At 45.2% G+C, this 27,481-nt stretch overlaps 2 protein-coding genes across 2 annotated transcripts in view; one reads left to right on the top strand and one right to left on the bottom strand.

The window, feature by feature from the left end:
* The first annotated feature begins 1,457 nt into the window (after positions 1–1,457).
* On the top strand, positions 1,458–13,136 carry UPK1B (uroplakin 1B). The gene is made up of 8 exons (XM_083854497.1): positions 1,458–1,567; positions 6,748–6,835; positions 7,342–7,542; positions 9,033–9,107; positions 9,843–9,953; positions 10,238–10,417; positions 11,197–11,280; positions 11,905–13,136. The coding sequence occupies exons 2-8, from the start codon at positions 6,767–6,769 to the stop codon at positions 11,953–11,955; spliced, it is 771 nt and encodes a 256-aa protein (XP_083710623.1). The 5' UTR covers positions 1,458–1,567; positions 6,748–6,766; the 3' UTR covers positions 11,956–13,136.
* Positions 13,137–18,517: 5,381 nt separating this feature from the next.
* The window catches only part of ARHGAP31 (Rho GTPase activating protein 31), a 60,451-nt gene continuing 51,487 nt past the window's right edge, over positions 18,518–27,481 (bottom strand). Inside the window, exons 11-12 of the mRNA XM_083885051.1 lie at positions 26,966–27,276; positions 18,518–26,075 (exon numbers count right to left, since the gene is read on the bottom strand). Of these exons, the coding sequence (XP_083741177.1) occupies positions 23,616–26,075; positions 26,966–27,276 (2,771 nt within the window). The 3' untranslated portion in view covers positions 18,518–23,615. The remainder of the gene's footprint in view (positions 26,076–26,965; positions 27,277–27,481) is intronic.

The following is a 27,481-nucleotide window of genomic DNA, read 5'->3' as shown; positions in this document are numbered from 1 at the left end:
CTGCAGGCTTTTGTCTAATCACTGCCCCAAGATCAGCCAGACTGTGGTGCTCAGGAGATGGATGCACTGCTTTTTCCCCTGCCACCTGCTCTTAGTTTCCAACAATGATGGGAGCCTGCCTTCCTAGAGCCCAGGACACCAGCTGGTGTGAAGCACCCGGTCCCACCAGCATTGCCAAAATATGGGGTGGCAACTGCACCAAAGACTGCATGGGTCTTTGGTGGAGCAGGGAGCAAAATTAGTGGGCAAGGAGGTGTGAGACATTTAAGTCTAGACAAATCTTCATCTGTATTCTTGAGGACCCAAGGGACTATTTTTTTATCCCTTTCAATTAGATCAGGCTGGCTGCAATGGCTGGGTCTCCTTTTGCTTACGGCTGTGATACCTCATGGAACTGGAAATGCCAAAAGTGCTGTCATTTCTTCAGGGTTAAACCTCACACAGATCTCATGGGAAAGTGGGAGCTTTCTTCAGTGTACAAGTACTAAGGGATCCCTAAGGCTTTAGAACTATTGCTCTCTAATTTCACACAAAATATTTGCTGGGGTGGCCACCGATAGGACATATACATGTTATTTTTGTGTTTGTTTTCACTTGTGAAGGGGTCTAACCTCATGGAACTCCCATTACCCTTCCCAAGCCCATTATTTATTTGGCTGGTTTTTGCATTGAGATGAAGAACAATGATTACAACCACCTGTGCTTTTGCCAGAGACATGTTCAAGGCAGCAGTAATGGGAATCATGACTTTTGGCAAACTAGTGCTGGAATGAGGGAGGGTGGGGAAGGTGAGAGACATTCCTTTTCCGTTGTGTTCCTCAGCCTTAGCTGTTCTCAGTTCATCACAGGCCAATTTCCAATATATATATATATATATATATTTATATATATATATATGTGCTTGACTTTGCTCCATCTTAATAGGACTGACTGTGTGAAAAATCCAGAGTGCCCAAGGAAATGGAATATTCTCCCCACTTTTCATGTCATCCATAGTGTCTTGTAGAGTAGCCAACACTTACACTTCTATTTCCAAAAATAATCCCAAGCTGAATAAAATGAAAATGGATCCAACCCAAGCCACTGGATTTTTCCCGTGCTACATAATTAAATGAAAACATTTAAATTAATTTACTTTCTTTTTCTATTCCATACATTCTTCTTATACTTACATTCAAACAGTGATCCAGCAATCCTTGTATATTTATGTTCTTCCAATTTGCCCATCCTCTTTAAAGTTCAAGTACCTCTATGAGTGACTCACTCATCCACCCTTTTGAGAGTATAATAATAGAAATTCTTTAAAGCTTTGTGTTTTCAGCACAACGACATTCCGATATGATCTAAGAATCACAAAGACACCCTCCGGTCCCAGGAGGACTGACTGGGGAACAGGTTTGGCTAGAAAAAAAAGTTCTCCTCATGTGATGGGCACCCCACCAATCACACAGCACGTTCCTCAAGCAACCTGGCCTCTTTAAAGAGCAGCAGAGGTGGGAGAAAGGGGCCTTTTCAGCTTTGCAGGTGGGTTGGGATTTCTGCTGGGAAGCATCACGAGAAGAGAGCGGTGAGTGCCTTGCTTTGGTCATGGTCTTCCTCTTAAAGAGGCATGTGAGCCATAAGTGTCTATTGAGAGAAAAGACAGATCTTATGTTTAATTTTTTTTATTTTAGTCCCTGGACTGTGTTTGGTATGTGGGAGCCTGGTACCTGGATAAGGTTAACTGCAGGAAATTATTAAGTATTTCATTTCTCTTACCTCAGGCTGTGTCTTTTGTGTGGCTCTTTTAATTAGTTTCATATTTTTTCTCCTAAAGACTGGGGAGGAGGGAATGGAAAAATTAAATCTGTTGTAAATCTGAGTGTTAAAAAAAAAAAGGGAAAATTGTTGTAGAGGAAGACAAATCTTGTAGTTCCCCCTCACTTGTGAAAATAGGAAAGTTAAAAAAAGCCCTCTTGTTTTGGCTGTGCTGAACTAATAAAGGAGAGAGGAAAAACCTACCTCCCAGCTCTACTTCTGAGGTAATTATGCTTGACGATGATTTACCAGCCACACCACTGTTCACACAGGCTTCATTTCATAGCAATCTCTTCGAAACGAAACTTAATTAGTCTGCGACCCCTGGTTGATGCTGAGCTATGTTTTTGCTTTATTTTTTTTTCTCCTGGTAGCACAGAATAACTGTCTGCCTCTTCCATTTCTGAGTGTGGTTGATTCCTAGCACACAAGCAGTTTTCTGTCAGAGGTGGCTGCATTTCAGGGGAGGTGGAGAATTGGGAAAGTCGAGCAGGGCAGGAGGAGTGCATGGGTTTGTGTCCACTGGAGATGTTTGCTTTAAAATAAGTAAACAAATGATGAACTGACATTTGTAAAACATTCAGCTTCTTACAGTGGAGTTCAAGCGATTCATCGTTAACATATTAAATTACATCCTTTTAAAAATTGTGTAATTCTCAAGCTGTCCCAAGCTCTTGGAAAATACCTTCTTTTTAAGCCCCTTAGGGGCTAAATCTTCCATTATAACTAGTTATAAAAAACCCTAAGGTAAGTTTATTGCTTGATGCATCAGGGTCCACAGGAGGTCTGGGTGTGGGCAGGTCTGTGGCTCACGGAGGCTTCCCATGGCACCAGCACTGCCCTTGGCACAGCACCTCTGACAGCGGTTCCACCTGGATGACCTCCCTCCATCAGCACCCCAGGGCTAGCCCGGGCATCTTGCTCCTGCCTGTAGGAACATGCTCTCCAGCTGGGCTTGGACAGGAGGGGTGGTGCCCAGGCTTCCACCCTGCAGGGGCAGGGACCAGGATCCTGCTGCGAAGCGGCCGCGTTTGCTCAGCTGCGCTCGAGTGGTGCAGAGCCCTTCAGCCAAGGTGGGCAGAGCCCGTGAGTCATTAAACAAATGCATCCTTTGTCTCTGCCTCCTTGCACCAGGACATGAGAATGCAACGCCCTGGGCAGGGACGCTGAGGGAAAGGGGGGTAGCAAGGGGTGATGTGAAGCCACTTCAAGCCCCACCACCATGCTGAGAAACCTCCAGGGACAGGGCGTAGAACCAAATGGTGCTCACAAGGATGTTTTGGGACGTCCCTTTATCACAGTGCTTGACAAGTAGCACAAAACGCAAGGCAATCAAACTGTCACCTGGGTGTGTGTTGGGCAATGCCCAAAGAATTCTTATTCATTGGCTTTTTTGACTAGAAATGGTGTAGAAGTAGGCTAAGAAGGGGACTTAATCTGTAAAGCCACTGAAATCCTGTCCCAGACTATAGAAGCAGGGTGTGGAGGCTTCAAAAAATGACCAATGCAGTGTTTTTGAGGGGTGCACAACAGACCCCAAATCCCATCTGAATCCAGGAATTTTTACCAGAAGAGCATCCTTTCAAAGCCTGCATGAGGTTATCACCTAAAATACAAGGACAGAAGCCAGCCTCTGCAGAAAATAGCTTCCTTTTCATCTCCCAGAGTTTTGCTGAGGGTCTCAGAGACACTGAGAGTAAAGGAAGTGAGGGGAGGTCAGAAAAGCTTCAAGGGCATAGGAATAATAGATTGTCTGCAGTTCGTGGGGTACCAGGGGGAGGCAAGGCTACCACTTCTCCTGGGCTTTGGCAGGCTCAGCTGGGCCCCCATGAGTGTAAGGGATGTTTTGAGGGTGTGAGGGGAGAGGAGAGGGGAAAAGTTATGACCAGTTGTACTGGTTGTGACCAGAATGTCAGGAAGAGTAAGAAGTATGTGCCTCGGGAGGGACACAGGGCTTTTTGGCACAATGAGAGCAATAGACACCTTTCCAAAGCTGCTTAGAGCATGAAACAAAATCTGTGAAAGTGATAATTGAATACCTCAGGCTTAGATAGGTCACACATAAATTGCAAGGTTTCTAGGATGTGCCGAGAAACACCAGGTCAAGGTTGAAATTCCAGGACCTGGCTGCCTTCTTATGTGAAATTTTTGGATAATGGTTGCAGCTGAAACTCCACTTTCCTCGGGGGTTTCTCTGAAGCCCCAGGAAACTGCATTTGGGTAATAAAACTAATTTTAATGAACCCAAGAAGAAGGCTTCTCTACGTCCAAATGCATTTGTGTCCCCAGGCAGAGGCTGCTGGCCTGGGGGTTGGGAGGAGTGCTGCCCACTACTGTAACATCCAGGGGTGCCTGTGAGACACATCTGTGCACAGCCTGCCTCAGGCACACCAGCCAAGTTTGCCTCATGCCTCTGTGGTCGTGTACCTGTGCCAAGTGCTGTGCAATTCTTGCATTATTGCTGAATGCAGCTCACCTCCAAGGCATGAGGAACAGGTGGAAAGCTCCCGATCTCCCACAGCTTCTCCTCTGGGACATGTTGGAGGATTGGCTCTCCAGCTGCCCAGCTGTTGTCATGGCCTTGGAGCACCTGCCTGGTCTCTCATCCCTGATGGTGATGCTGGACCATCTGCAAGGGAGAAGAGGTCAGACAAGGGGTTTACTCATGTGGCACAGGTTAATAAAGTGGACATCAAGAAATTAACTCTTTTGGCACAAATCACTTGGAGGCAGAGGGATAATTCATAGAAATATGGCAATGCTGGGTGTTTTAGGTCTAGAGTAAATCCTTTTTTCCTTCCCTTTTCCTCTTCCTGGTCTCTCTGCTTCCTCCTGTACTGCAATCCCATTGAACTTAGTTAAGGTACTGGAGAACCTTAGGTTGTCTGGAGACTTGCCATTTTCCAGCAGATACCTGTGGTAGTGACTATGTCCAGCTTTCCTCCCAACCATAGTAGCCCACTGTACATAGGAGCCCCCCTAGAGAAGGGGCTTGCTTTCTCCAGCTAAAGTCACTGCAATAATAGGCAGGAGTGACCCAGGTTCTCTGTGCCAAGGGGAAGAAGAAATCCAGCTTGTGGAGAGGCAAGAGCTTGGGCTGGATGGACAGCCCAGGTGTGAACACTGTTGTTACACTGAGCAGGGTAACACACTCAGCCTTGCTTTATGCACTGCAACTGGAGCAGACCCATGTAGCATGTCAGAGTTCAAGTGCCTGTGTTCAAGCAGGAAAGAGTTCCTTGCTTTTTGGACTGCTGCCTGGCTTGAGATGTGCCTTAGATGGCAATAACTAAAGAGCAATAACTAAAGGTTTTTTTAATATCTCTGCAGCACAGAGGTCCACGAGCCAGGCAGTGGTCTCTCCAGATTTCAGATGAGTGGAGGACCAGGATTCATCTTAGCTTTGGCAGACTCTGTAGTGGTGTATTGTAGAACACATGGCTGAACACTGCTCAGCCTCAGATTTGACCTGCAAGACAGGCCCTGGACACCCTGGGTGGTCAGGAAGTTTGGCAGGGACAGAGATCCAGGTTGACCTCATGAGCCTGCCATTTTCAAATACAGAGCCAGTTTCAAGTATACTGGGTCTGGCCTCCAAACACCTGGCTGGGACTAAAAATAATGGCCACATATTTTTAAAAAATTCCTGCACATACCATAGTACAGAAATACTTAGGCACTCTACTGATATAATGGTGAGAGTACTGGAGATGTCTGCATGCCTAACCCTCAAACTACTGCAGAAAGAGTGTCAAAAAGTGCCTGGTTTTCATCTGTCACTGTTGGGAGTCCTGCATACCCCAAAAAGGGAAGATGCTGAAGAGGCAGGAGGTGGCATTGTTAGGGAGGTCTCACAATGCTCTGTTCCTCAGAAACCTCCTCTTCATTGACAGCTTTGTCTGCTCGTATTTCCCAATCACTTATTTGAAGAATTGTGGAGTCAGTGGCCTGAGACGCACAAGTGCAGGTACTCTGGCAGAAGAAGGATGTTCAAGCAGTTTTTTCCCATTGTCTGCTCAAGCTGGGCTCACTGCAGCCTTTCTTTCCTGATTTATATTTTCTTAACCACCTGGTAAATGCAGTTGTCTCAGGATTGGGATATTTTCCCCTTACCCTCTCCATACACATGTGCTCCATCCCTTTCAAAGAAAAACTTGGTGGACTTTGGTGTTCAAGCTTCTTTCTCCAAGAAGTCTCACACTTCTGACTGATGCCTTTATGCTGCTCTCTCTGGAAGGGGATGAATTTGATGCAGGGCAGCTGACTCTAGACTGCAGGATATAGCATTCTCAAGAATTCAGTCAGAATGCTACTTGGCCTGGCTCCCATGAGCCAACTGCAACCTGAGCTGGCCCCTCCTTCCTTCCCTTCCTCCTTCACACCTGACTTGGGGGACTCCACTCCCATTCCCAGAAGGAGTGGGAGATGGGGCTACTCTTAGCAAAATCCTGTGCTGTAGGTGTTGTGTGGGATACAGCTGGAGCACCATGGGTTACCAGGTCAGTCCCATGGTGGTGCTGGTCAAAATGGCTTAGGGTAGCATGCCCTGGAGGAACACTGGCTCCTTTGGAATAGGGGAGAGGTGAGAGTACTGAAATTGTCTCCATCCAGATGTAGCTGGTGTTTCTGGCCAGATAGAAAAGATACCATGAGCTGAGGTTGTTGTGAGTGCTGGTGTGATGATGAAAATCCTACCCAAAAGGAAGCTGAAGACAACAGGTGCCCCCAAAGTGGTCCCAGTCTTCTGTAGCTCAAGTATCAGGGGGAGTTTGAGTTACCACATTAATACCTGGGGAGGTCTCCTTTGAAACTACTATAAAGCAAGGGTTGGGAGGTGTACAGACAGGCTGGCAAATTCTGTCTGTGCTTCTCCTCATGGATAATTTGTGTTTCTGAGTGAAGCATATTGTACTGGTGATTTAATTGAAGACTGTGTTTGTTTTTTTTTAGGTTGCATGAAGAATTAAAGATGGCAAAAAGTGATGATTGCATACACATCTTGCAGGGTCTGTTAGTCTTTGGGAATGTGGTCATTGGGGTAAGTGGAGTGGAACAAGTATGGGTGGAGGCTTCCTTCCAGTACGACGCTTCTTAAAACAGCAGTTCTCCCTCTTCACATGTGAAGTCCATACATAAATAGTGTGAAAGAAGAGGATAAAGGAGAGTTCTCCTAGGTGATCATTTGGGTGGGAAAGGGACAGCAGGGGCAGATCCACAATACCAAGATGGATGCTAGGGGAAAAGCCTTAGAATTGTCAGCAAGAGCAGACCAACATTTTTCCTGCCACCCCCCTCCACAGTGATCGAATTCTTTCTTAACATCCTCAAATCCCAGACCTGACCTCTCAGATCAAGGCTGGGTGAGATTTGAAAGCAAATCATCTGAGAAGTCCCAGTACAAGAGGTTGTAAAGCTGGGCAGAGGAGGAGTTGGGTAGCTCCCACTTGGCAGGAAGTTGAATGAAAGGAAAGCAGTCTACACCTGTTTCTGTCTTTGCTATTTCTTTGGGGAACCTTGAACTAATGGATTTCTTGTGCTTCCCAGATGTGCGGCATTGCCCTGACAGCAGAGTGTATCTACTTTGTGTCTAATCCCCATGGTCTCTACCCTCTGCTGAGAGCCACAGAAAACGGTGACATCAACGCTGCTGCCTGGATTGGCATCTTTGTTGGCCTTGCACTCTTTGCTCTGTCTATCCTTGGTATCATTGGAGTCATTAAGGCCAGCAGGACCTTGCTGCTGGTGGTAAGTGTAGCAAAATTTGCCTTCCTACTGCTGCCAAACTGAACAAACACTGCCTTAGTGTCCCTGGTCACCTTGGGAATCAACTAGTGAGCAAAGACAGCTTTTATACTGATAAGGAGCTAAAGGTTCTTTTTGTTCATGGCTGTGGTGTCCCAGAGGGTGACTCCTGTGAAAACTCATGCACGAGAATCTCCCAAACCAGGCTGAGGGAATTAATGAAGGACAGTGAAGGTTTGACTGGTTTGACCTTGACCTTGCCCCGAAGCAATGCAGGAGCACTTGTGCAATCCCACATAGCTGGGATGTGGTTTAGATCCTTGTTTCTCCCCACCCCTTACTGCTTTTCAGCTGTCATACACTATTCACTTTAGGAGCTGATAAGTAGTGACTGCTGTATAAGTCATTAGTGAGTGTCAGGATAACAAATATGGGTGCAATCAAGAACATAAGACTTCAGCAGGCAGGCAGAAATTACAGGGGTGGGGACAGAGCTTTGGATCAGCCAAGGACAATGTTAAGATGTGGACAAATCTCTGCACAATCTCTTACTTAGTTGTTTAGTTTGGCAGTAGCAAAACTTAATTGGTATTTGCATTAATGAAGGCTAGAGATGAAAACTGAAATGACGTCTCTCATGGATTACTGTGGGGTTGCAGACTGTCTGTTTTAGACAAGGGGCACTCAGAGATCTGGACTCTTGGGGCAGGGAATATGTCAGCAAACAGCTGGGGAAATAGAATTCTCTTACCTCTGAATTTTGGTGTCATGGCTGAAACCCAAGGCTCTGGTTCAGGATATATGAGGGTACAAGGGACAGAAGCTGGGGTAAATAGGAAAAAAAAGCCTTAAATCAGACAAGATCATTATAAAATGTGGGAGGAGGAGCAGATACATGAGAACTCCAAAGAAAATAAGGAAAATACCAAAGGAATTATGCGGGAAAGGGAAAAGAAAGAGTATGAGAGATGACTCTTGGAATCTGTTTTCATGAAAGATCTTTGCTCACAGTGTAAGAGTGTTCAGGAAATCCAGTGGTGAAAAATCAGGGGGATCTCAATGATGCCCTAAGCTGCACCTTCCCTTTCCCCAATGTACAATCTCTCCTGCTAGGAGTGAACAGCTTCCTGCTGAAAAGCTTATAGCTGGTAAGTGGAAGTGAAAGGAGGACACATGACACAAACATAGGTCGCCAATTAGACACAGCAAAGAAAAGGAGAAAAGTATTTCCATGGAGGCAGGGCAGTCTTAATGCCATGAGGTTCTGATGAAATCTTGTCTATGGGATGGAGAACAATTCTAGTCATTTACCTTCAAGAAAGGAGATTGCAAATTGAAACAAGTACAGGGAAAGGCTACGAGAACATTCAGGCTGGGTGAGAGGGAATGTGATAGCCTGGCCACCTTTGCATCAAGCAGGGTTTCCAGCTTAATCTTGAAAAAAATGCTGAACTGTTCCTCCAAGAACTAATTCTGCTGTCTTTCTCCCACAGTACCTCATTCTGATGCTGATCACTTTTGCATTTGAAATGGCTTCTTGCATCACAGCAGCGACTCACCGAGACTCCGTGAGTATTTCTTTCCTCACATATTCTTTTAACTGCGGTGGGAAACACAAGTTCTAGGGCACACAGTCATCCTGTTCAGTGTAGAATTCTGTATCACAGAGTAAACGTGATAATACAGTGTAAGCCCACAGGACTACTGTTAAGCAGAAGACAACCCTGTAAGGAAAAACTCCAACATCATTATTCTAATCAAAGAAATAACTTTGTTCTTTCTAACACAGTTTTGTTATTTTTAACATTTTAAAATGTTTACAACCTTGTAGTTAAGGAAATAATAGCGTGGGTTAGTTGAATCATCAATACAGTGTTTAGTCTTTCAGCTACAGACTGATTAATCTATCATACACAGAGAAGACAAATCTTCAGCATTGCCCCAGGCAGTGTTACTGCTGAGGGAAAGATTACATGGATTATTGGAGATACTGTGGGGAGGGAAATTATTTGTGGTGCTTGAGTTCCAACATACCAAATGCAATCCATAGCTTCTACACAGCTGTTTTGATCTACATCTAGTAGTGCCTGCTTGAGATCTTCATCTTTTTTGCCCCTGCTCCTCAAATCCTGCTCTTTATTCTCCTATGTAAAACCAGAGAAGAAGCAACATTCCTGTTCTCCAGCAGGATGCTGAAACAAGAAAACAAATCCTCCTCAAATAACCCTGTATTTGCTTTACATGGCCGCTTATTTACATAGTTTCTGCATTTTTCTCTGTTGGTTTTTGTGTTTTTCCTGTAGCTTACTCCAGAGCACTTCCAGAAGCAAATGCTGGAGAGATATCAGAAGTCAGACCCAGCCAATAACAATGACAGTGAGGTCACAAAGGCATGGGATGAACTCATGCTTCAGGTAATAACACTGAAAAGTCACTAATTACTAAATGCCCTGCAAGCTTGGAATTTCAAGTCCTCCTTGGGGCTGTTGGATAAGAAAGCGGATGGCATCTGCCTTCAACCTTAAAGAAAGTCCTGACACGCTCCCCCTTGAGTTCATTTATCAGACAGCAGACTGTCAAAGGCAGGCACTACAAGAATCTCTCCCATAAATCTGTGCTCAGTGCCCAAGCGGTGTCCTGACGTGTGCAGGGCTGTGACCTGGGCTCACAAAGACCCTTCCCCTCTCTGTCCTTGCAGAACCATTGCTGTGGGGTGAAGGGCCCCTCTGACTGGCAGGAGTACCAGTCTGCCTTCCGCCTCACGCACAGCGACGCCGACTACCCCTGGCCGCGGACGTGCTGCGTCCTGGATGCACAAGGGCTCCCCGTCAGCCTCGATGGCTGCAAACTTGGAGTGTCTGGCTACTATAACAGCAATGTAAGGTCATCTCTGCTTTTTTCAGTTAGCACAGGTCAGTCAAAAGTGCCTTGCTGGAAGGGAAAGAGACGGTGAATAGCCTTTCTCCTTCACTGTAAGCTGCAGGTGTTCAAAAGCTTTCTGGAGGAGAAGGAATGCCTGTAGAATGCTGGCCATGTTGCTGAACACAGGACAGGAATTTTTTTTAGGATAAAGGCTTTCCTGATGGAGAGACAAGTCTCCCAAGTCATTCGTAAGAAGTTACATTTCTAACATGATGAACAGTAGCTAAATCAAGCTGAGTCCAAAGGTGAGTGTATGCAACATGAGTGAGCAAATCAGGAGTTCTCCTCAAGGAGGAACTTTTCAGTGGACCATTATGTCCTATACACTAGGTTGCTGGGTCATGAGCATCAGCTTCTGCACTAGCTTGCATTTCTAGAAGGCATTCAAGCTTCCAAAATTGCCTACAGCTTCTTGATTCTGGAGGTCAATTCTGTGTCAACAGAATTGCGTTTGGTTATCTAAGTGTACTTGGCAAGTGGATGGCACAGCAAGTTGTCCTTGAAGTATTTGAGATGGGTCTACTTTGTATTTGGAGCCAGAAACAGGTTATCTGCAAGTTGTCAATAAGCAGTGTAGCTCTGGCTTGCTTTTTAGAGACCCTGTGAGCTACCAAAATTGCAGTAGGAAAGGAGCATGCCACCATGCCACCTCAGTGTCCCTCAGGGGTGGATAGCTTTGTCACCTTGGCGTGCAGGCTCAGGGCTGGTGTTGAGTCATTCCTGGTTGTCTTTCAGGGTTGTTATGACGCTATTTCTGGGCCAGTGAACACGCATGCCTGGGGTGTTGCCTGGTTTGGATTTGCCATCCTCTGCTGGACTGTAAGTACTTAATATTTGCTTTTACTTCCTCTTCTCTTTTCTTTCTATTCCACACCCAGCTGGGTGGAGGTGGATGAAAGGACTGACGCATTCAAAATGTCCATGGATTATCGTCATTCATCCATCACAGATCTGCCTGTAGCCTCCACTCAGGGCTACATTTACAAGTCCCCCACCATCCTGGCTTCCAGAGGTGAGGAACTAGATGGCCTTCCAGCCTGCCATGGCCTGCTGCAATCTGCTGCCATCTCAGCAAAACAACACAGCAAACACAACTTGCAGATGCTTCTTTGTGAAGGGTATTGGATCATCATGATTCAGTTTGTAGTTCGAAGATTTCGTTTGAGTGTATTCAGTACTCAGGGTTGAGCAGCTTCATGACAGATAACCCCAGTGAGATGAGTGATAAAGTCAAATAGTTACAGCTGCATGTTTCCTCTTTCTTTACTATGTAGTTTCTGTGCAGAAAAAAAAAAAAGCCTTTAAGCTTCCTCTGTCTGAACAGGCTTTGCTTTTCAAGAATTACTGTTGTTCTCTCCTACCAGTAGGACTAAATGGGGCTGGGAGAGAGGTGAAGAGCAGGAAATGGGGGGGCAGAGAAACTTAATAGTGTTGTCATTTCAGTTCTGCGTCCTCCTTGGTACCATGTTCTACTGGAGTGGAATTGAATACTGAAGGCCTGGTGTTCTCCATGTGTCCTGAAGAGCCATGTGAAACTGCATTTGTTTGTCTCCCACTCTGTTCTCCTCAGGCTATGGAGGATTTGAAGTTCTCCCACTACCTCTCCCATATATACTTTTGCCCCTCCAAAAACTTGATGCAAAGAACTGACGACTGCAGGAAAGAATCTTCTTGGCCCTGCTTTGCCCCTTGTTCTTCAGCCTTAATGCCTCCTGACTGAGGCAGGATCCTTCTTTCATTGTACAAGAAATCCTGGAGCATAAGACGAGGAAAAAAGTGATCTGATTTGTTCTCTGATGACATGAGAAAAGAAAATGTCCATATACACTTGCTCCAGGAAAATGTCTCTCTAAAATTAGTTTGAATTAAAATTATAATGCTTCAGCAAGGGCTATGGGAGCAAAACTGTAACTTCCTGTGAGCAACAAGAACAGATGCTACAAGGGAGAAGACTGCAGACCTCTCTATTATATTTTACTGTTCAACTTCTCTTGCTGGTCTCTGTCACCCTTGCCTTAGAATAAGGCAGATTCTCTGAGCATTTAAGTGTGTCAGGAATAAAAACATGTCACAGATAAAAAATCTGTTGCTAGTCAAGCCAAATAAAAGGCTAGCTCACTCCTCAGCAATATGCTGCCTATATGTAAGCCTACCTCCTGTCCCTGATGAAACTACTGCATGTGCTCCTACCTTCAGAAGTGCCAGTCCAGGAAAAGCTCCACTTGCTAACAAGCAACTCCTTCAAAAAAGCTGTTACATACTTTGCACAAGATTTCATACATCTACAGGCTAGAATCTATGCAGAATACAAGGGGTTCTGTGCTCTAGTTGCCTTTGCAAAGGTGGTTCATGCTCCTGGTTTTGGTGCTTCTTGCTTCAGCTACCTGTGTGTAAATGGTCACACTCCCTGTGTCATTCCTCTTCCACATCTCTGGATCAGGTAGGACAAAAGGCAAATAATGGCAGTGAGTAACACTTGTGAGAAAATTGCAAGCAAGGAGCTAAATTAACCAAACCCAATCCTTGCATCAGTGCTTGCAGTTTTCATTCAGTTCAATAAAGGTTGTTTACTTTGACCAATACTGAGCTGGTGTCTTTCCTTGTGAATGCTTCGGTAGTTAAATGTTTTGTGAGAAATGTGCTCCTCTGTAGAGTGTTTTAAGGTGAAGCCTCTTCCAAAGATGTACTGGTTCAGGTCCTGATGTTTGCCATCTGCCTTGATTCTTTGTTTTTTGTATATTCACCAAAATACTAATTAAAAAGAGGTGGAAGTGATTTTTTTCTCTTGTTCAATATTGTGTCTTTGGGAAGGGTAAATGATAAAGGTCTTCATCTGGGACATGGGGGGCAGGACAATGACAGGCTTTAAAATCCTGTAACAGAGATACTAAGGCACTAAGATGCAGAGTGCTACAGAAACTCAGCAGCCAAATAGCTCCTTGCCAGAGTGCTGGAGGAGAGGAGGAGGCAGATACAAGGGTGAAAAGCATGAGGAAGAAATGGGTCCCTGCAACACAGAAAGAGTTTTCCATATAACTGTGCCTTCAGAACTGAAGGCATCAGCCACTCCCCTGGTTCAGTGGTGTGGTGACTGTCTTGGAGACTCTGGACTCTTAAGACATTCCGTAAGGAAATTACTCTTCAGTACTTTTGTTGTGAGACTTGAGTCATGGATTGACCATGCAGACTGTGTATGTCAGTGGTTAGAGTTTGGTTTTCGAGGGGAAGAAGGGGAGGTTTGGTGGTAGGGTTGGGTGGTTTTATGTTTATGCTGCTGAAAGCTACAGTAATACCAAAATGTAAAGAAATCTAAAGAGAATCAGCATCTGCCCAAGTTAGGGAGGAATGGCAAAGACTGGGTTCTCTGCTACTTGCCAGAAACTGCAAATTCCTGCCAACTGCAACAGCAGAGAGGAGAGAAATGAGACAGGAAAGACACAGCTGGCACAGAGACTCTGTCCTTGCTCAGCCAAACGCCTCCAATGACTCTTGGTCGTGGCAGCCGTCCTGGATAGCTGCCCTCCTGCAAAAGGGTTTTTTAACTGGGGTTTTCTGAAACTCAAGCAGCTCTGCAAATGGGTGAAACAACTGGCTGTGGGACTTCCTACAGCCTTCTGAATTTGGATGTCACTGGACATTCTGCCTGGAGAAAACCGTAGGACCACAGAAGCAGGTAAGATCAAATATTATTTTCCTCCTCTGGTCTTTTGCTTCAGACCTTTTTGCTCCATCTAAATGTGGTATGATTACACCACTGCATTTAATATAGAGAAAAATGCAAGATTTTGAAGGAGAAGAGAAACTGAGAATACTTTAAATAGACTGTTGCAGTACTAACTGCTCCAACCAGTTGCAAATGATACCATTGACCTATTACATCAATGGCAGCTCTCAAGTCAATTCGGTTTGGGTTCTTCAAATCTGCTTTCTGCTTCTTAAGCCTTTCCCTCCCATTGCACTTTATAATTTGTGTACTAAAAAAATAAAAGCTGTGACCAAGTGATCCAGGCAATGGTGAATGTGTGCAGAAGTGCCAAACATGCCATAGTGCATCCAGAAAAACCCAGCTTAACTGCCTGAACTAAGGGGGAAGGAGAGGATTGGAGTGATGACAGAATTATATTGATCAGGGTCATGAAAAAATCCTCCTGAAAAACCAGAAAAAGCCGTGCTTCTGAAAGTTGATTTCAGCCTGTGAAATTACCTGGGGTGCCAGGGAAAGGGTGAGGAAGGGATGGAGTCTGTGACAAGAATGGTGGGGAACAGGCTTACATGTCAGCTGAGACTTGTAAAAAAATACTGCTCATTCTCAGCTGTTTGGATTGCTTCCTGAAGGCATGGATGTACGTGGTCCTCAGAGCAGTCAATATGCATGTGTGCATGAGAACTGCTGGGCTAAGACATCCTTCCAAGACAGGATGAAGAAAAAAAGAATGCTACAGGTGAAAGTAATTTGGTTTGTTTGCAGATTTGCTCTGTGTATTTATTCTTTGTAGGTGTGAATATTCACAGTTCTCTCTTTGCAATAAAAGCACACTTTAATTCTCCCATGGAGTTACCAAATGCATTTTTAGATTATTAATTTATTGCAATACTCCCAGCTCTGCGAAATCAAGAGTCTCGCTGAGAAGCATCCTTTGTTCATAGCTGATGGATTGGTGTGTCCTCCGACCCAAAAAGAATCCCACATCCTCAGCTGCTGCCCTCCCACACACACAGAAATGTAACCTGGTGTTTTGTTTTTCACACTGCTGAATGTTTGTTGCTGGCAGTACTGAAGGTGTCTGTTCCTTCAGGCAATGGGGCAATGTGGGGCTGCCTTTGTGTATTTTATGTCTCAACCCCTTTTTTTCTGACAAGTATTCCTACCCCTTCCTCCTTTCCCCTCACTTCTTCTGCATGAGGCCGTTTTGCATAGACCCTTTCAGGCCCTGTTTTTCTTTACCTTGCTGGTTCATGTACCTACAGGGCCACTATGTGCCATACTTGCATCCAGCTACCCACCTCATTGGGAAAACAGGCTGACAGTGGTGTTCAGTATCTTCTGACCCGGGTGATTTATTCCCTTTTCTGCTCATTGCCCTGGCATCTTAGTTTTTCACATTCCTTACAATAGGGACTCATGCCAAGCAAATGTTTATCGGGACCAATGACCTAAAACTAGCTCATAAATGAATCCTCCTATTCCCAACCCTTGGCAGCCCTGCCCTCCTTGGCAACTGGGGAAATCCCCTGCAACGTGTGGTATGCTGGGAACCTCCTGCAAGAGCTCTCCCTGTAATCTCAGGCATCTATCTTTAGGAGATCCTGCTTTGGGAGGAGTGGAATATGACTGCTGAAGGTTTATCCTCGACCGGAAAAAAAGGTGAGGGTGTTTCTGACTTGCTCGTGAAGTGAAATTACATCACAGGCAGGGTTATGTACAGTTCTTGCATGATTACTAGTTGAGATAAACCTTGTAAGAGGGACAAGTGATGAGCAGTGAGCTGCTCTGGCTACCCAGGGCTGTTGCTAACTGTAGGTCAACGCAGGACTTCTCTGCTTTTTCCCAAAGCCATGCTCACCTTTAGCAGGGTACTGTGGCTGCCACAGAGGCTGGAGACTCTAAAGCCAAGTCACTTCAAAAAATCCCTGTAAATAACCAGCCTAGTCCTTTTACACTGTCTGAGCCTTGGTGTTTAAAGTAAATTATCTCACAGTGTAAAAAAAAAAAAAAGTAAAGCAGTTTGTGAGCACTATTTTTTCTGATTTATTCTTCCTGATTCCTGTGAAGGAAGAGGGAAAGAAAATGTTACCTGATATTCTTCAGACTGATTCAAATCAATCCATGGCTGTTGGGTGTTGGGCTTTTGTGGGTTTTTTTGTTTTGTTTTTTTTTTTCCTTTTTGGGTTTTACTTATCTAGAAACTTCCTCTGCTGAATAATCATCATATGTGTTATTCTCCTTTCTCCAGTTCTGGTTGTTCCCATGTTTGTGTGCCTTGTGGTTCTTTCTTAAGCAGCCACAAAGTTTATTTTTTTGAAGTCATTTCCTCACACTGAATTCAAATAATTCCTGGTCTTTTCAGATAAGGAATTTGAATGATAGGGAAATGTACCCTCTGCAGCAGATGTGCTATGGAAGAAAACAGGTCCCATTTTAAGATGGATCTGGACCCGAATTGCAAACACAATTCTTAGGAGTTGTCTAGGTTTGCAAAACATAGCTCATCTCACACTGCAGTTTGCTAGTAAGACATACAAAAATACCTACCCTATTTAATTATGGAATGAGACAAACATTCAAGTTTAACGCTCACACTTGTGTCTAACTTCTGACAGTATCAGGATTTGGGCAGGTCTGAGTTTTGCAGATCCCATTCATGCCATTCTGAAACTGTTCATCCTTTACCCTTGTGGTGAGGCACATTCTTTGAAAAGTTTATCCTGTCTGAAAAATTAACTCAGAAATCTCTCTGCCTTTGTCTGTCTTGGCATGTTATGATTCTATTCTTTTTGTTGGTAGTGGTGCCTGATGCCAGTCTCCCTTCCCTGCACTGCCTGCCTCCCCTTTGCTGCCAGCTGACCTTTAGCCCCATCCGGTGGGATGGATACCAGTGGGATACCAGTGGGATGTCATGCTGCCCAGAGCTGCTGCAGTCCTGTGTTACAGTGAGGATGCATGAAAAACCAGTGTCAAAAGCTCCTTGGTGCTGGGTAAGGTTGATTTCTGGTTAACAGCCAAGTTGGGAACTTGGTTAATCCTGGTTTTGGCTTAGCTGAAAGTATCCAAAATGTTGTAGCTGTGGCATCCAATATAACCTACACGGGGTATTGCCCTGAGTCAGACAGGCAAAAGAAACTGGCTGAAACAATGTTCAAGCACTTCCATGTGTTTAAGCACCCTGATTTAGGGCACAGAGCCGACTGGAGCATGAGCAGATCTGCAGTGTCCCTTTGGCCTTATTTCCATAACCATGGGAATGCTGTGGGGCAGTCTGAGGTTCTCCCCTTGCCTTACGGCCAAGTCATTGTGAGATCCTGTGGCACAAAGAATAGGAAAATACTGGTTCTCATACAGCACTAATAATTGGCTCAGGCTAACAACAATTCCAGAGTTTAACAAACATGGTTTTCTCTCTCAATTTGTATGCCAGTTGCCATGGTAAGCAGGAAGCACAACCCAGGCATTTTCCTAAAGGGAAACTGAAGTCATGAAGGAGGTAGGAAAGGGAGTCAAGCCCTGAGTTCAGCTGCTGAGTAGGAAAAAAAAAAATTTCATTTAACCTGATGATTCATCTGCCTTTTAGAGAGAGGAGTGAGCAAGCTGCACTGTCCATACAGCTATGTCCACTGAGGCTACAAGCACAAGAACACCTGGTTTTGGGTTTGCTGTTTTTTTTTTTCTCTCTCTCTCTCTTTGATCCCAGGATGGAATAAGAGACACATAATAACAATATTCACTTCTATGCTACAGCTCAGAGATTGGGTCATAGAGAGCCAAGGAACTAAATTCATAATTTGTTAAAGTTCTTGCTTGTCCTTTATAAATCAATAGAAGTGCCTACAGGATGCACCAGAGACTTTCATAGTAATTTCTCCTGTTCCAGCTTAGCTTCTGCTATACAAGCACTGGGATCACAAAGTTTTTTCATACTCTACTCTGAGTTGCTCTGCATTATGACAGGCAAGGCAGAATTCTGCAGGAGATGTGCTAAATGGGAGAAAAATAGTTGCACATCACTGTAACTTCAGTCTGGTAGAACTACCAATAGTAAGAAAAAAGATTATTTTGAAAATTTTAAAGCATTTCAGATAACAGTAATTCTACAGAAATCTCCAAGCCCACCTTGATTTTCAGAGCTGCAGGGCAACTCCAGTTCCCATAACCTCCAATCAGAAAAGAGTGTGGTCAAGCCTTAACCTTCAGTCCCCACCATCAAAGCCCACACAAACACAGATCAGTGCCCTGGCCACTCACAAAACAAAAGAGGGGCTCAAACACCATGTCAGAGGATGACAAAAGCATTTGCACTGTATACATAAACCAAATCCAGAAAAAAATAAAATGTTCCAAAACATCACTAGGGCACGGATTTGTTTTTATAAAAACTCCAGTTTAATCTCATGGCTGAGACCTGGCAAAACATCTTTCTTTTGTGGCTGTTGTTTTTCTTTCTTTTTTTTTAAACAATCACGCACAGAGGCAGGCAAGTCCACACAGAGAGAAAAAGCTTAACAAAACTGCAATTCATCAGAGCTAGCAGGAAAAATAATCACAAAACCAGGGCCAGTGGGATGGAGACAGTCCTCTTCATAGTGTCCAGCTTCCAGCCCTTCTCTTGACCTGGCAGCAAATAATATTTCAAAAGGGACTAGTGCCTGCAAGCACAAGATCCAAGGTCTGGACTGCTGTATGAAGCCCTCAGAAAGTTCTTGCCTTCTGCCATCCTTCCTTTCTGGGGCTGTTAAAGTCCTACTGCATCTCCAGTCAAACTCAATGGGAAGTTTTCCATTCCTTGCTTGGAGCAGGATTAGTTATCACCAAGCCTTTACATCAGTTAGGAGCAAGCAAGGGCTAAACAAAATAGGGATCAGCTGCAGCTTCTCCCCCACCCCTAGAGATTTTTATTCCTTTTTTTTTTTTTTTTTTCTGGAGATAGAGAGAAGCAAAAAAGACAACTGCAAAACCTGGGCATGCCTGAAAGGTAGTATATGCTTCAGTAGATTGTTTGCATTTTCAAGGCCTGGGGAGAAGCTTGTGGTGGAAAGCTAAATCAGCCCTTGAACTCTGGTCTTCCCTGATCTTGTCCCTCCTTTCCCTGGACAAGATTCTTCTCAGAAAGGCACATTCAGGCCTTCTGCCCACCACAGATTAGCCAGAACTAATCAGCTACTCTGTGGGCAAAAAGCCATTTGATCTCACACTCTCAGTGCTGCAAACATAGCAGCAGAAAACAGTTCCACGCATCAGCCCAAGTTTCACAGATGTGTAAAATACTGTTTAGGCAATTCCTTCATGTTAATTACATTTCCTTTTTTATACATTTACATAGAATGATCTTTTATATATATATATAAAATTTTAAAATATTCACCATTACAGGTGTTTCAGAATCCATAAAGAAAGAAAAAAATATTTTGATTGCACCATTTGGAGGCTGGATGAGGGAAAATGTTGCAGGCTTCATGGATGCTCTCTAATACAGACTTAAGTTCCTCTGAAGCTCTAAAGGTGAAAAAATAAGTACTTCAGTCTTTCTGCAGTGATAGCATGAGATGGACAGCCCAGAGGACTGAGGTTTATAAGGCAAAATATAACCTTCATTTCTGTTTGCTCTCCTGCCAGTAAGGCAGCTCCCACACAAGCTAACATTTCCTCCTCCTTTCCATCAGGAATTCTCACCTTCACCAGCTCAGCCATTTCACTCCGAGCTATGTTTAAGAGAACCAACCCTATGACTACATGGGAAAAATAAGTGAAATTTACTCACTTGTCTTCCACTTGTAAAAGTCCACAAGCAACACATGCTGGTGATTTTTTGTCATTTCTGATACTGAGGCCATCTGCAAACTGGGGAACAGCCTTTACTTTTCACAGTTTCAGGAGAACTGAAAAGTACTACAGGGTCCCTGAAGTGATCCTTGTGGAGCTGCAGATGATGAGCTAGTCTATTTAGGAAGGTCCTTTCAATGACATCAAGAAAAACCAGCTCTCCAGGGCCAGATTCATCTCTCATAAATCCAATCTATCCCTCTTCATAATGCTCCACAGATAAACAGAGGTAAAACAGAAATGAAAGCCCCAAACAAACAAAACCAATATAAACCAAACCCAAAACCAAGGAGAGAAAAAAAAAAAAAAAAAAAAAAAAAAAAAACCAAAAAAAAAAACACCACCACAAGAAAGAAGAAAATCCTTTCTTCAAGAGATCAAATCTGACACTAAAACTGGGGATGGCTTAGTAAAGCTGGATCTCAGGAAGCTCCTACCACCCAGTCAGCACCATTCAATGCAAGGTGGCATCTGGCTTCTGGCCCCTTCCAGCTCCCAAGCTCTGGTCCTCCAAACTGACTGCAGGTACCAGTATCAGCATGCATCCATCATCAAGCTCTACAGACTCTGCAGAAGGCTGAGTCTTGGAGCTGGGAACAATTACACCTGTGCAACAGGGCACCTTGCAACTAAGAACATGCTTTCATCTCTGCAGGACCTGGGGCTTTATTTTAAGTGCTCTGGATACATCAGCTGAAGGCTGGAGGTGAAACTGTAGATAAGAAATGGGATCAAGCTACGAAATGGAAATATTATTGCAGCATCTCTGCTTAATTAAAATCCAGGACCCAGATCTGAGTTCAAATTCTGAAACACCCTTAAAAAGTATAGTCTGGATACAGATTTTAGTTGAGGTTGATCTTTAATATCAAGTAAAGATTTCTAATAATTTTCTCTTGCAGGAGTTTCACCACTTATGCCAAAAGCGCTATTACTTATTGGAATGCTGTTAAGAGTTGAGACAGTGTATTATATACAAATTGCCAGACCTCATTTCTTGTTCATACATCAGCTTATATGAGAATAAGGAGGGGGGGGAAATAGTTTTAATATGCCAAGGTTTCATCACATTTTCTTTTCCTTCTGATGCATTACTTTGTGAGCTTCCCTAGCTCCCTTCCAGGTGCCTTGGCAGTCAAAACTCCTAGGAACTAAGAGACTATAAGTCCTTGTCCAAAGTAAACTACTTTGTTGATGCCAGAAAAACCTGGGCATCATTTCCACAACTTTTACTTCCTCTAAAACCTTACCACAATGCCTCGTATAACACCTTCCCTTTGTCATTAACCCAGTCATGGTAATTAAAAGCTTTCTCATGAGGCAGTGCCATGTAAATGCAGTGTGGAGCTGTGCTAACTATGAGGAAGGAGCATGAAGGACTGGAAATTCACTAGTTTTAATAAGAGGCTGCACAGGCATATTATGGTCTGGCAGTAGAATAATACAATTGTCATGAAGCTGCATATTCTGGGCCTGCTGTCCACAGCTTGCCCAGGTAAAGCACAGGCTGCTGCCTGTGAAAGAACATGGACCCAAACAAGAACTCCAGGCTCTCATCTGGTTTAATAATCTCCTTCAATGAAACTGACAGCACAGACTTAGTTCTCTGCTCTGTTCTATGTGGCACTATACACAAATAAAAAGCGGTGGGGAGGATCAAAAACTGCAGCTGGTGACAAGGAAAAACCCTCTTGTTTTTGCACATTCCCTTTGGAAATGGAAGGAGAAAATTCTGCTGAAGATATATTCTTTGCATTTGTGGGCACATAACTAAATAAAAATATTCTGGCATATCTCTCCTTTAGCAATCAAAGAGTTCAGAAGAAGTACTAAAGGAGGGGCTCAGGGCCCTCCAGCCACAATGACACTAATAAGGTGACACAGTACAGACTAGGAGCTCATGGGTTGAGTTTACTAACCATTGCAAATTGCCAGTACGTCACAAAACAAAGCCTTAACCACACATCTTTTGGGAAATTCTGGCTGACACTCATTTTGGTGGCTACAGCACTTCCTAACAGTTTACTGCTCAAACTATAGCCCATCACACCCATCTGAGGACCTGCAGACTCAGACATCTCCAGGAATGATGGCCCCTGCAAGCACATTACAGAGACAATGTCAGTGCTGGCAGCAACACCTGTGTTCCTGTCTCCTCTGTAGTCACCAGTGACACTTAAATTGCAGAGACAGCACAAGGTGTACCTGACTTTGCCATTGCCCACAGTCATAGATCAGGCAATAGATGAGCCTGGGGTGAACGCAGAGTTAGAGGCTTTATAAAGGAACCTTTAATTCTACTCCCATGGCAGCTGTTGCATATCTGAACACCTATTTGCCTGTAACATTAATGTTCCCTTCAGGAGAGAGTTTAATTCACTTCAAATCCCCCTCTCAGGACTTGTTCATGATCTGTTCTGCAGTCCCACAAATCATTCTCTACCATACTCTTACTCAATCTGAAACCACTGAGGTCCACAGAAGTGGCAACCAGCCACACTCTCAAAGAAACAGGGTAAAATCATAGGAGACAAATTTTAAATGGAGAAGAAGCACCTGGGGACATGCCACACAGTGGCAATGAAAGACCAAGGGTCAGAGATAGTCAGGGTGCAAGAGGGCAATAGCCCAAGGACATGGATATAAGAAGATAGATCTTGCTTTTGTCTGCTGTTGGCAGTGTGGAGCTCAGCTGGAGACAGCTGCAGAGGTGTCATCTGGCTTTAAGCAATGATGAAAATAGCTGATACTGGCCTTTGTTATGACCTTGCCTTGGCTTTCACTGCTTTCAGCCTGAGGGGTCTCTACCGCTGGTCAGCCAGCTGCACACTCATTCCTCAGCCACATGATCTTGTGTGCCCAAGGAAGGAGCGACTGAGCACACAAAACTTGTGACCAAGACCTGGAAGACTGAAAGAACAACTAGGCATTTTCCTAGCTGCTTTCTTCCCAGCCCTTGCACATGCTGGAAAGAGGATATCTCTGATGCAAGGAGAGAGCTGGAGGCAGCATCTTCAGGTTGTATGTTTATCACTGGAACATCCGTGGGTGTCTCACACCCTGTGTGATTTGCTCATGCCAGGTTCACCTTCCTCCTCAGCTATCCCCAGCCTCCTGCACTGTTTATTTACACTGTGTAAATCAGAAAGTCCTTCATTGGTGTCTGTGAAACAATGGTAGGAGTTCCCAAACATCTGGACTTACCTCCTCAACAGATGTTGCGCCCCTGCACCCTGAGCTGCAGTGTTTTGTAACAATGTTTCCTCTCAGCCCTATTTTTTAATTATACAGAGATTTACTTTTCCTTTTTTCCATAGGGAGGATGAGACTTTCACAGGGCTTGTTAGAAAACAGGTGTGAGAAATGCAAGTTCCCTGGGACTGGCTTACCATAAAAAAACAAAACAGACAGCGAGGGACTAGGCAGGAGCGACAAGGGGAATGAAAAGCAAGACAAAGATACTGTGACCTTCCATAGCAAAAGCTTTGCAGGAAACCATGAAGGATTCAAGTCCATCTTGCACAGATTAGTTTTAGCAACAGCAAAATGGCAACAGAGTTGGTCTCCCATTCCAACTCCCATTCCAACCATCACAGAAAAGGAATAGGAGGAGCAGCTGCTACTCAATCTGCCTCCCACTTCGTCCATCCAGAATCACAGAGCGCCTCTGGGGCTGGTAGAAGCAGCTGGTGGAGGTCTCCAGTCTCTGGCCATTCTTGGGGATGGTCATTTTGTTCCTCAGTGTCACCCCCTCGGGCGCCGTCCGCGCGGGGTCGGACAGATCCCCACAAATGGGGCTCAGAGAGGTGCTCTGAGTGGGGCTCCTGATGGGTGACAGCATCACCCTGGAGTCTGCTGAGGACGTGGGGTGGTCCATGATGGGGAAAGGGGGACTGAAGAGAATCAGACTCTGGGGCCTCCCGGGCCTAGATCTGTAGGAGGGTTTGGAGAACCCTGATGGCCTCTCTATCTTTGAAGACTGTGGGTTATCTCCAGCTGTCTCCCCGCCAGAGGTGCGCTTTCGGCGCAGAACAGGGGCATCCAGAGCAGGGTGATGGCTGGACTGCGACGGCTCCAGTGGAGGGCCCAGGCTGCCATGCCAAGGACAGGCTGAGTCCTTTTGAGCAGGGTCACTGTTTTCTTTCTCTGCTTTGGCTTTCTTCTCTGTCAGTGGGCTCTTGGGGGCCTCCAGGTGGCTCCATGCCACCCGTGGAGCTTGCCTGGTGACCTGCTTGGCTTCTGCTTCCTTCTTCTCAGCAGCTGGAGCAGCATTCTGAGCCTGCAGGGGCTGGGGGATCTGGGTGTACTGAATCTTAGGCGGTATCACAGGCACTGCTCTAGCCTGGCACATCTTAATCATGAAGGAGGTCCTGACTGCTGACACGCTGACAGGGGCAGAGTTACGGCGGCCAGTGGTGGCATGGGCCACTGCCAGGTAATCCAAGTCTAGATCCATGGGAGCATTGAAACGAGACCCCCAGGGAACACCCCTACTGGCAGCAGGGCAGTGTGTCGGCAGGGATGGGACAGAATCACTGCTTTTTACTTCCTTCTGCCCATACAGGAGGTTCCCATGGGCAGATGGCATTGACAAGCTATCAAATGTGAAGAAATCTGGGGCTGGAAGGAGTGAATCCAAGTTGAGGGATGAAGGCCTGGTCTTTACTTTGCGAGGTGTTTCTTCACCTTTATTACTCAGCTGTGACTCAGTGGCAGGACACAATGCTTTGGTGACAGTCTCTCCTCCCAGGGCAGCATCCTGAGAGATGGATAACTCCTCCTTTGTCTCCTTAGTCTGTGAAGAATTTCCTGGGCTATTTTGGCATGGCAAAGACAACTCAGGCTTTGGGCTCCAAGGGTTTTCTTTGCTCACATGCACTTTCTTTCCCTCTGTCTCCAAAAGAGGGACTCTGGGGAGTCCTGCTTTCTCACCTGGTGCTTTCTCCCTGATAAGGGAGTACTCAGGTTTTGATGGTTCTTCTGGAGGACTTGAGCCATTCTCATCTTGCATAGCTTTGCCCAAACTAGAGGGGGACATGGGTTGTGTTTTGGACAGCTCACAAGTCACTGAATGCAGAATGTCACCACATGGCTGCTGCTGGTCAGTGGCATCTATGAAAGGGAATGGGGTAGCCCACAGACTCAGCACCGTGTCTTTACTGTCCAGGGAGAGGCTGCGACTGAACCGCGGTCTAAGAGAAAGGCCTGTCTCTGCTCTCTGCCTCTGCGGGTGAAGCTCGTGGGTCATCTTCTCCTGAATGTCCTTAACGGTGGGGGAATGGAGAGGGCTTGTAACCCACTGGTGATCCTCCCAAGGCTCCACAAGTTCTAAGCTCTGCACATTATCTGTCCAGGCATCCTCATCATCCTGGTCAACAGCATCCTGGGTTCTGCTAACAGCATTGCCTTCCTTCACCTCCTGGATTCCAGCTCCACTCAGTGCCTTGGAGGAGAATATGTCCCTTTCATCAGTAGTCATTATCTCATGCTTCTCCCTCTGAGTCTGGACACTGGTAAGAGCATCCTTTTCCCTCTGGAGCTGGTAAGTGCCATCTTTTTCTTTCCCTGATTCTGGACATGCTCCTTTGGAACAAGATAATCCATCACTAGTGGCAATCTCACTAAATTCTGATTGACTATGAAGCTTCCAGTCCAGGGTAGGAGTAAGACATTCACTCCTGCTCTCCACCATTGACTGGTGGTTCTTTGGAGTGGCTGAGCCCATTGGAAGAGTGCCCAGTTTGGGTAGGGCTGAAGCACCACTTTGCTGAGCAACTGCATCAGACTGACAGCTGGGGAGGCTGTCTTGTTGCTCCATGCCACTGGCATGAAATAAAGGCACCTGACTTATCTGTGATGCTCTGCTTTCAGATTTCTGCTCAGCGAGTGTTGGACTCTGCCCTGGGCCAGAGGAAAGACTATCTGTTTGTACTGAAGAAGAGGATTCGGAAACTGGGCTTGTCTTGGGGATAGCTGCAGGCAAGAGCAAGAGCTCCTCTTCAGGTTCAATAATTTTCAGCTCCTGCTGTATCTCTGGCCACAGTGGTTCTAGAAGGGCATTTGCCGGGTTCTCCTCAGTCTGAAAAACAGAAGAAATCACATCACCCGGGAGCTCACAACTTACCCATAAATACCCCTCCATTTTCCCCAAACAGCCCTCCTAGAATAGCCAGGCTCCTCATGGGTACAGAAACACAGACACACAGACTGCTACCAGTTCAAGGAAGAAAATAGATCTATAAACAAGTGGGTTTATGAAGGAGAAGGTCTGAGGTGCAGCCAAAAGAAGGCCTGGACAGACTGACTCACTGAAATTGTGAGCTGAATGAGTAGCTGGAATGTTCCAGCCCATTTCTCAGCAATTCCCATTCAGGCTCACTTGGCCTTGCCAGAGAATATGCATTCCCAAACTGCACACAAACTCGAATGAATAATCTATTCAAGGAGATATGCCAACAGATCTTTAAATAGCTGTCCAGAGATAAGTATCAGTGTAAGAAACTTGGTGAAAAGGCTTTGCTAGAGATACAGAGGAGGCAAAAAATAGTAAAAATCATAAAAATAAAATTATGTGTAGAGAATAGAAGTAAAAAAGACTGTTCAGGCTGTCCAGTACAAATGGGATAGCAAAAATAGAAGGGGAATTCAGAGACCACGGGTCAAAATGCTCAGACATCCGGACAGTCTCACATCTGGAGAGTCTCAGAGCAGACAGATGGTACAGACTGAAATTGTACAGTTACAGAAAAAGATGACAAAATGGGGACAGTAGGTAGTTACACAAAGGTAAATCACCACATGGTGATTTCACAGAAGTGAAATGAATCAGTTCATGGTCAATTATTGGTGCTGCTTTGCCTAAGTTATAGGCTGAGTTTTCACAACTACAGACACACAATGAAACTTTAAACAACCTCCTAGTCACCACTGTGACATGGTCCCCCACCTTTCTCATGCCTTCTTCCTTACCACATCTCTCAGGCATGATCCTTCTTCTGTCTTAGTCATCTCAATCTCCTGTTGGTCACAGCTGCCTTCTGAGGAGACATCCTTCATCTTGAGTTGTCCTTGCTCTGCTTTGCCTGATGGGAGTGGTCCCTTATGCAGCTCTGAAGCTGGTGCTTGTTCCAAGGTGGGACTCTGCTCTGAGGACTGCTGGGGGCTGCTGGTACTGCTTGTGCAGCTGCTTTGCCCACACGTCTCCTGATTTTCTGCTGCTGGCTGTGGCGTTTCTAAGGACTCAGGTTTCCCGGCTGCCACCAGCTCCTCAGGATGAGAACCTGCACCAGAAACACAAACAAATGTAACTACTTGAGACTGAAAACTTGTGTCCTGGGACAGAGCAGTCCTGCCAAGAGCCAAAACCAACAAAGCTAGCACAACCAGATGTTTCTGGGAGGTCACCCACCTCTCCAGGATCCTTTCTGCAACAAGCACCACCCTGACCTGCTATCAAGTCAACGCCCACCCTGCTATAGGTTGGTT

Source organism: Zosterops lateralis (assembly GCF_965231275.1).
Source record: "Zosterops lateralis genome assembly, chromosome: 2".
Classification (NCBI taxonomy): domain Eukaryota; kingdom Metazoa; phylum Chordata; class Aves; order Passeriformes; family Zosteropidae; genus Zosterops; species Zosterops lateralis.
Note: the sequence above shows the minus strand (reverse complement) of the source record. Positions and strands in the feature narration are given on the sequence as shown.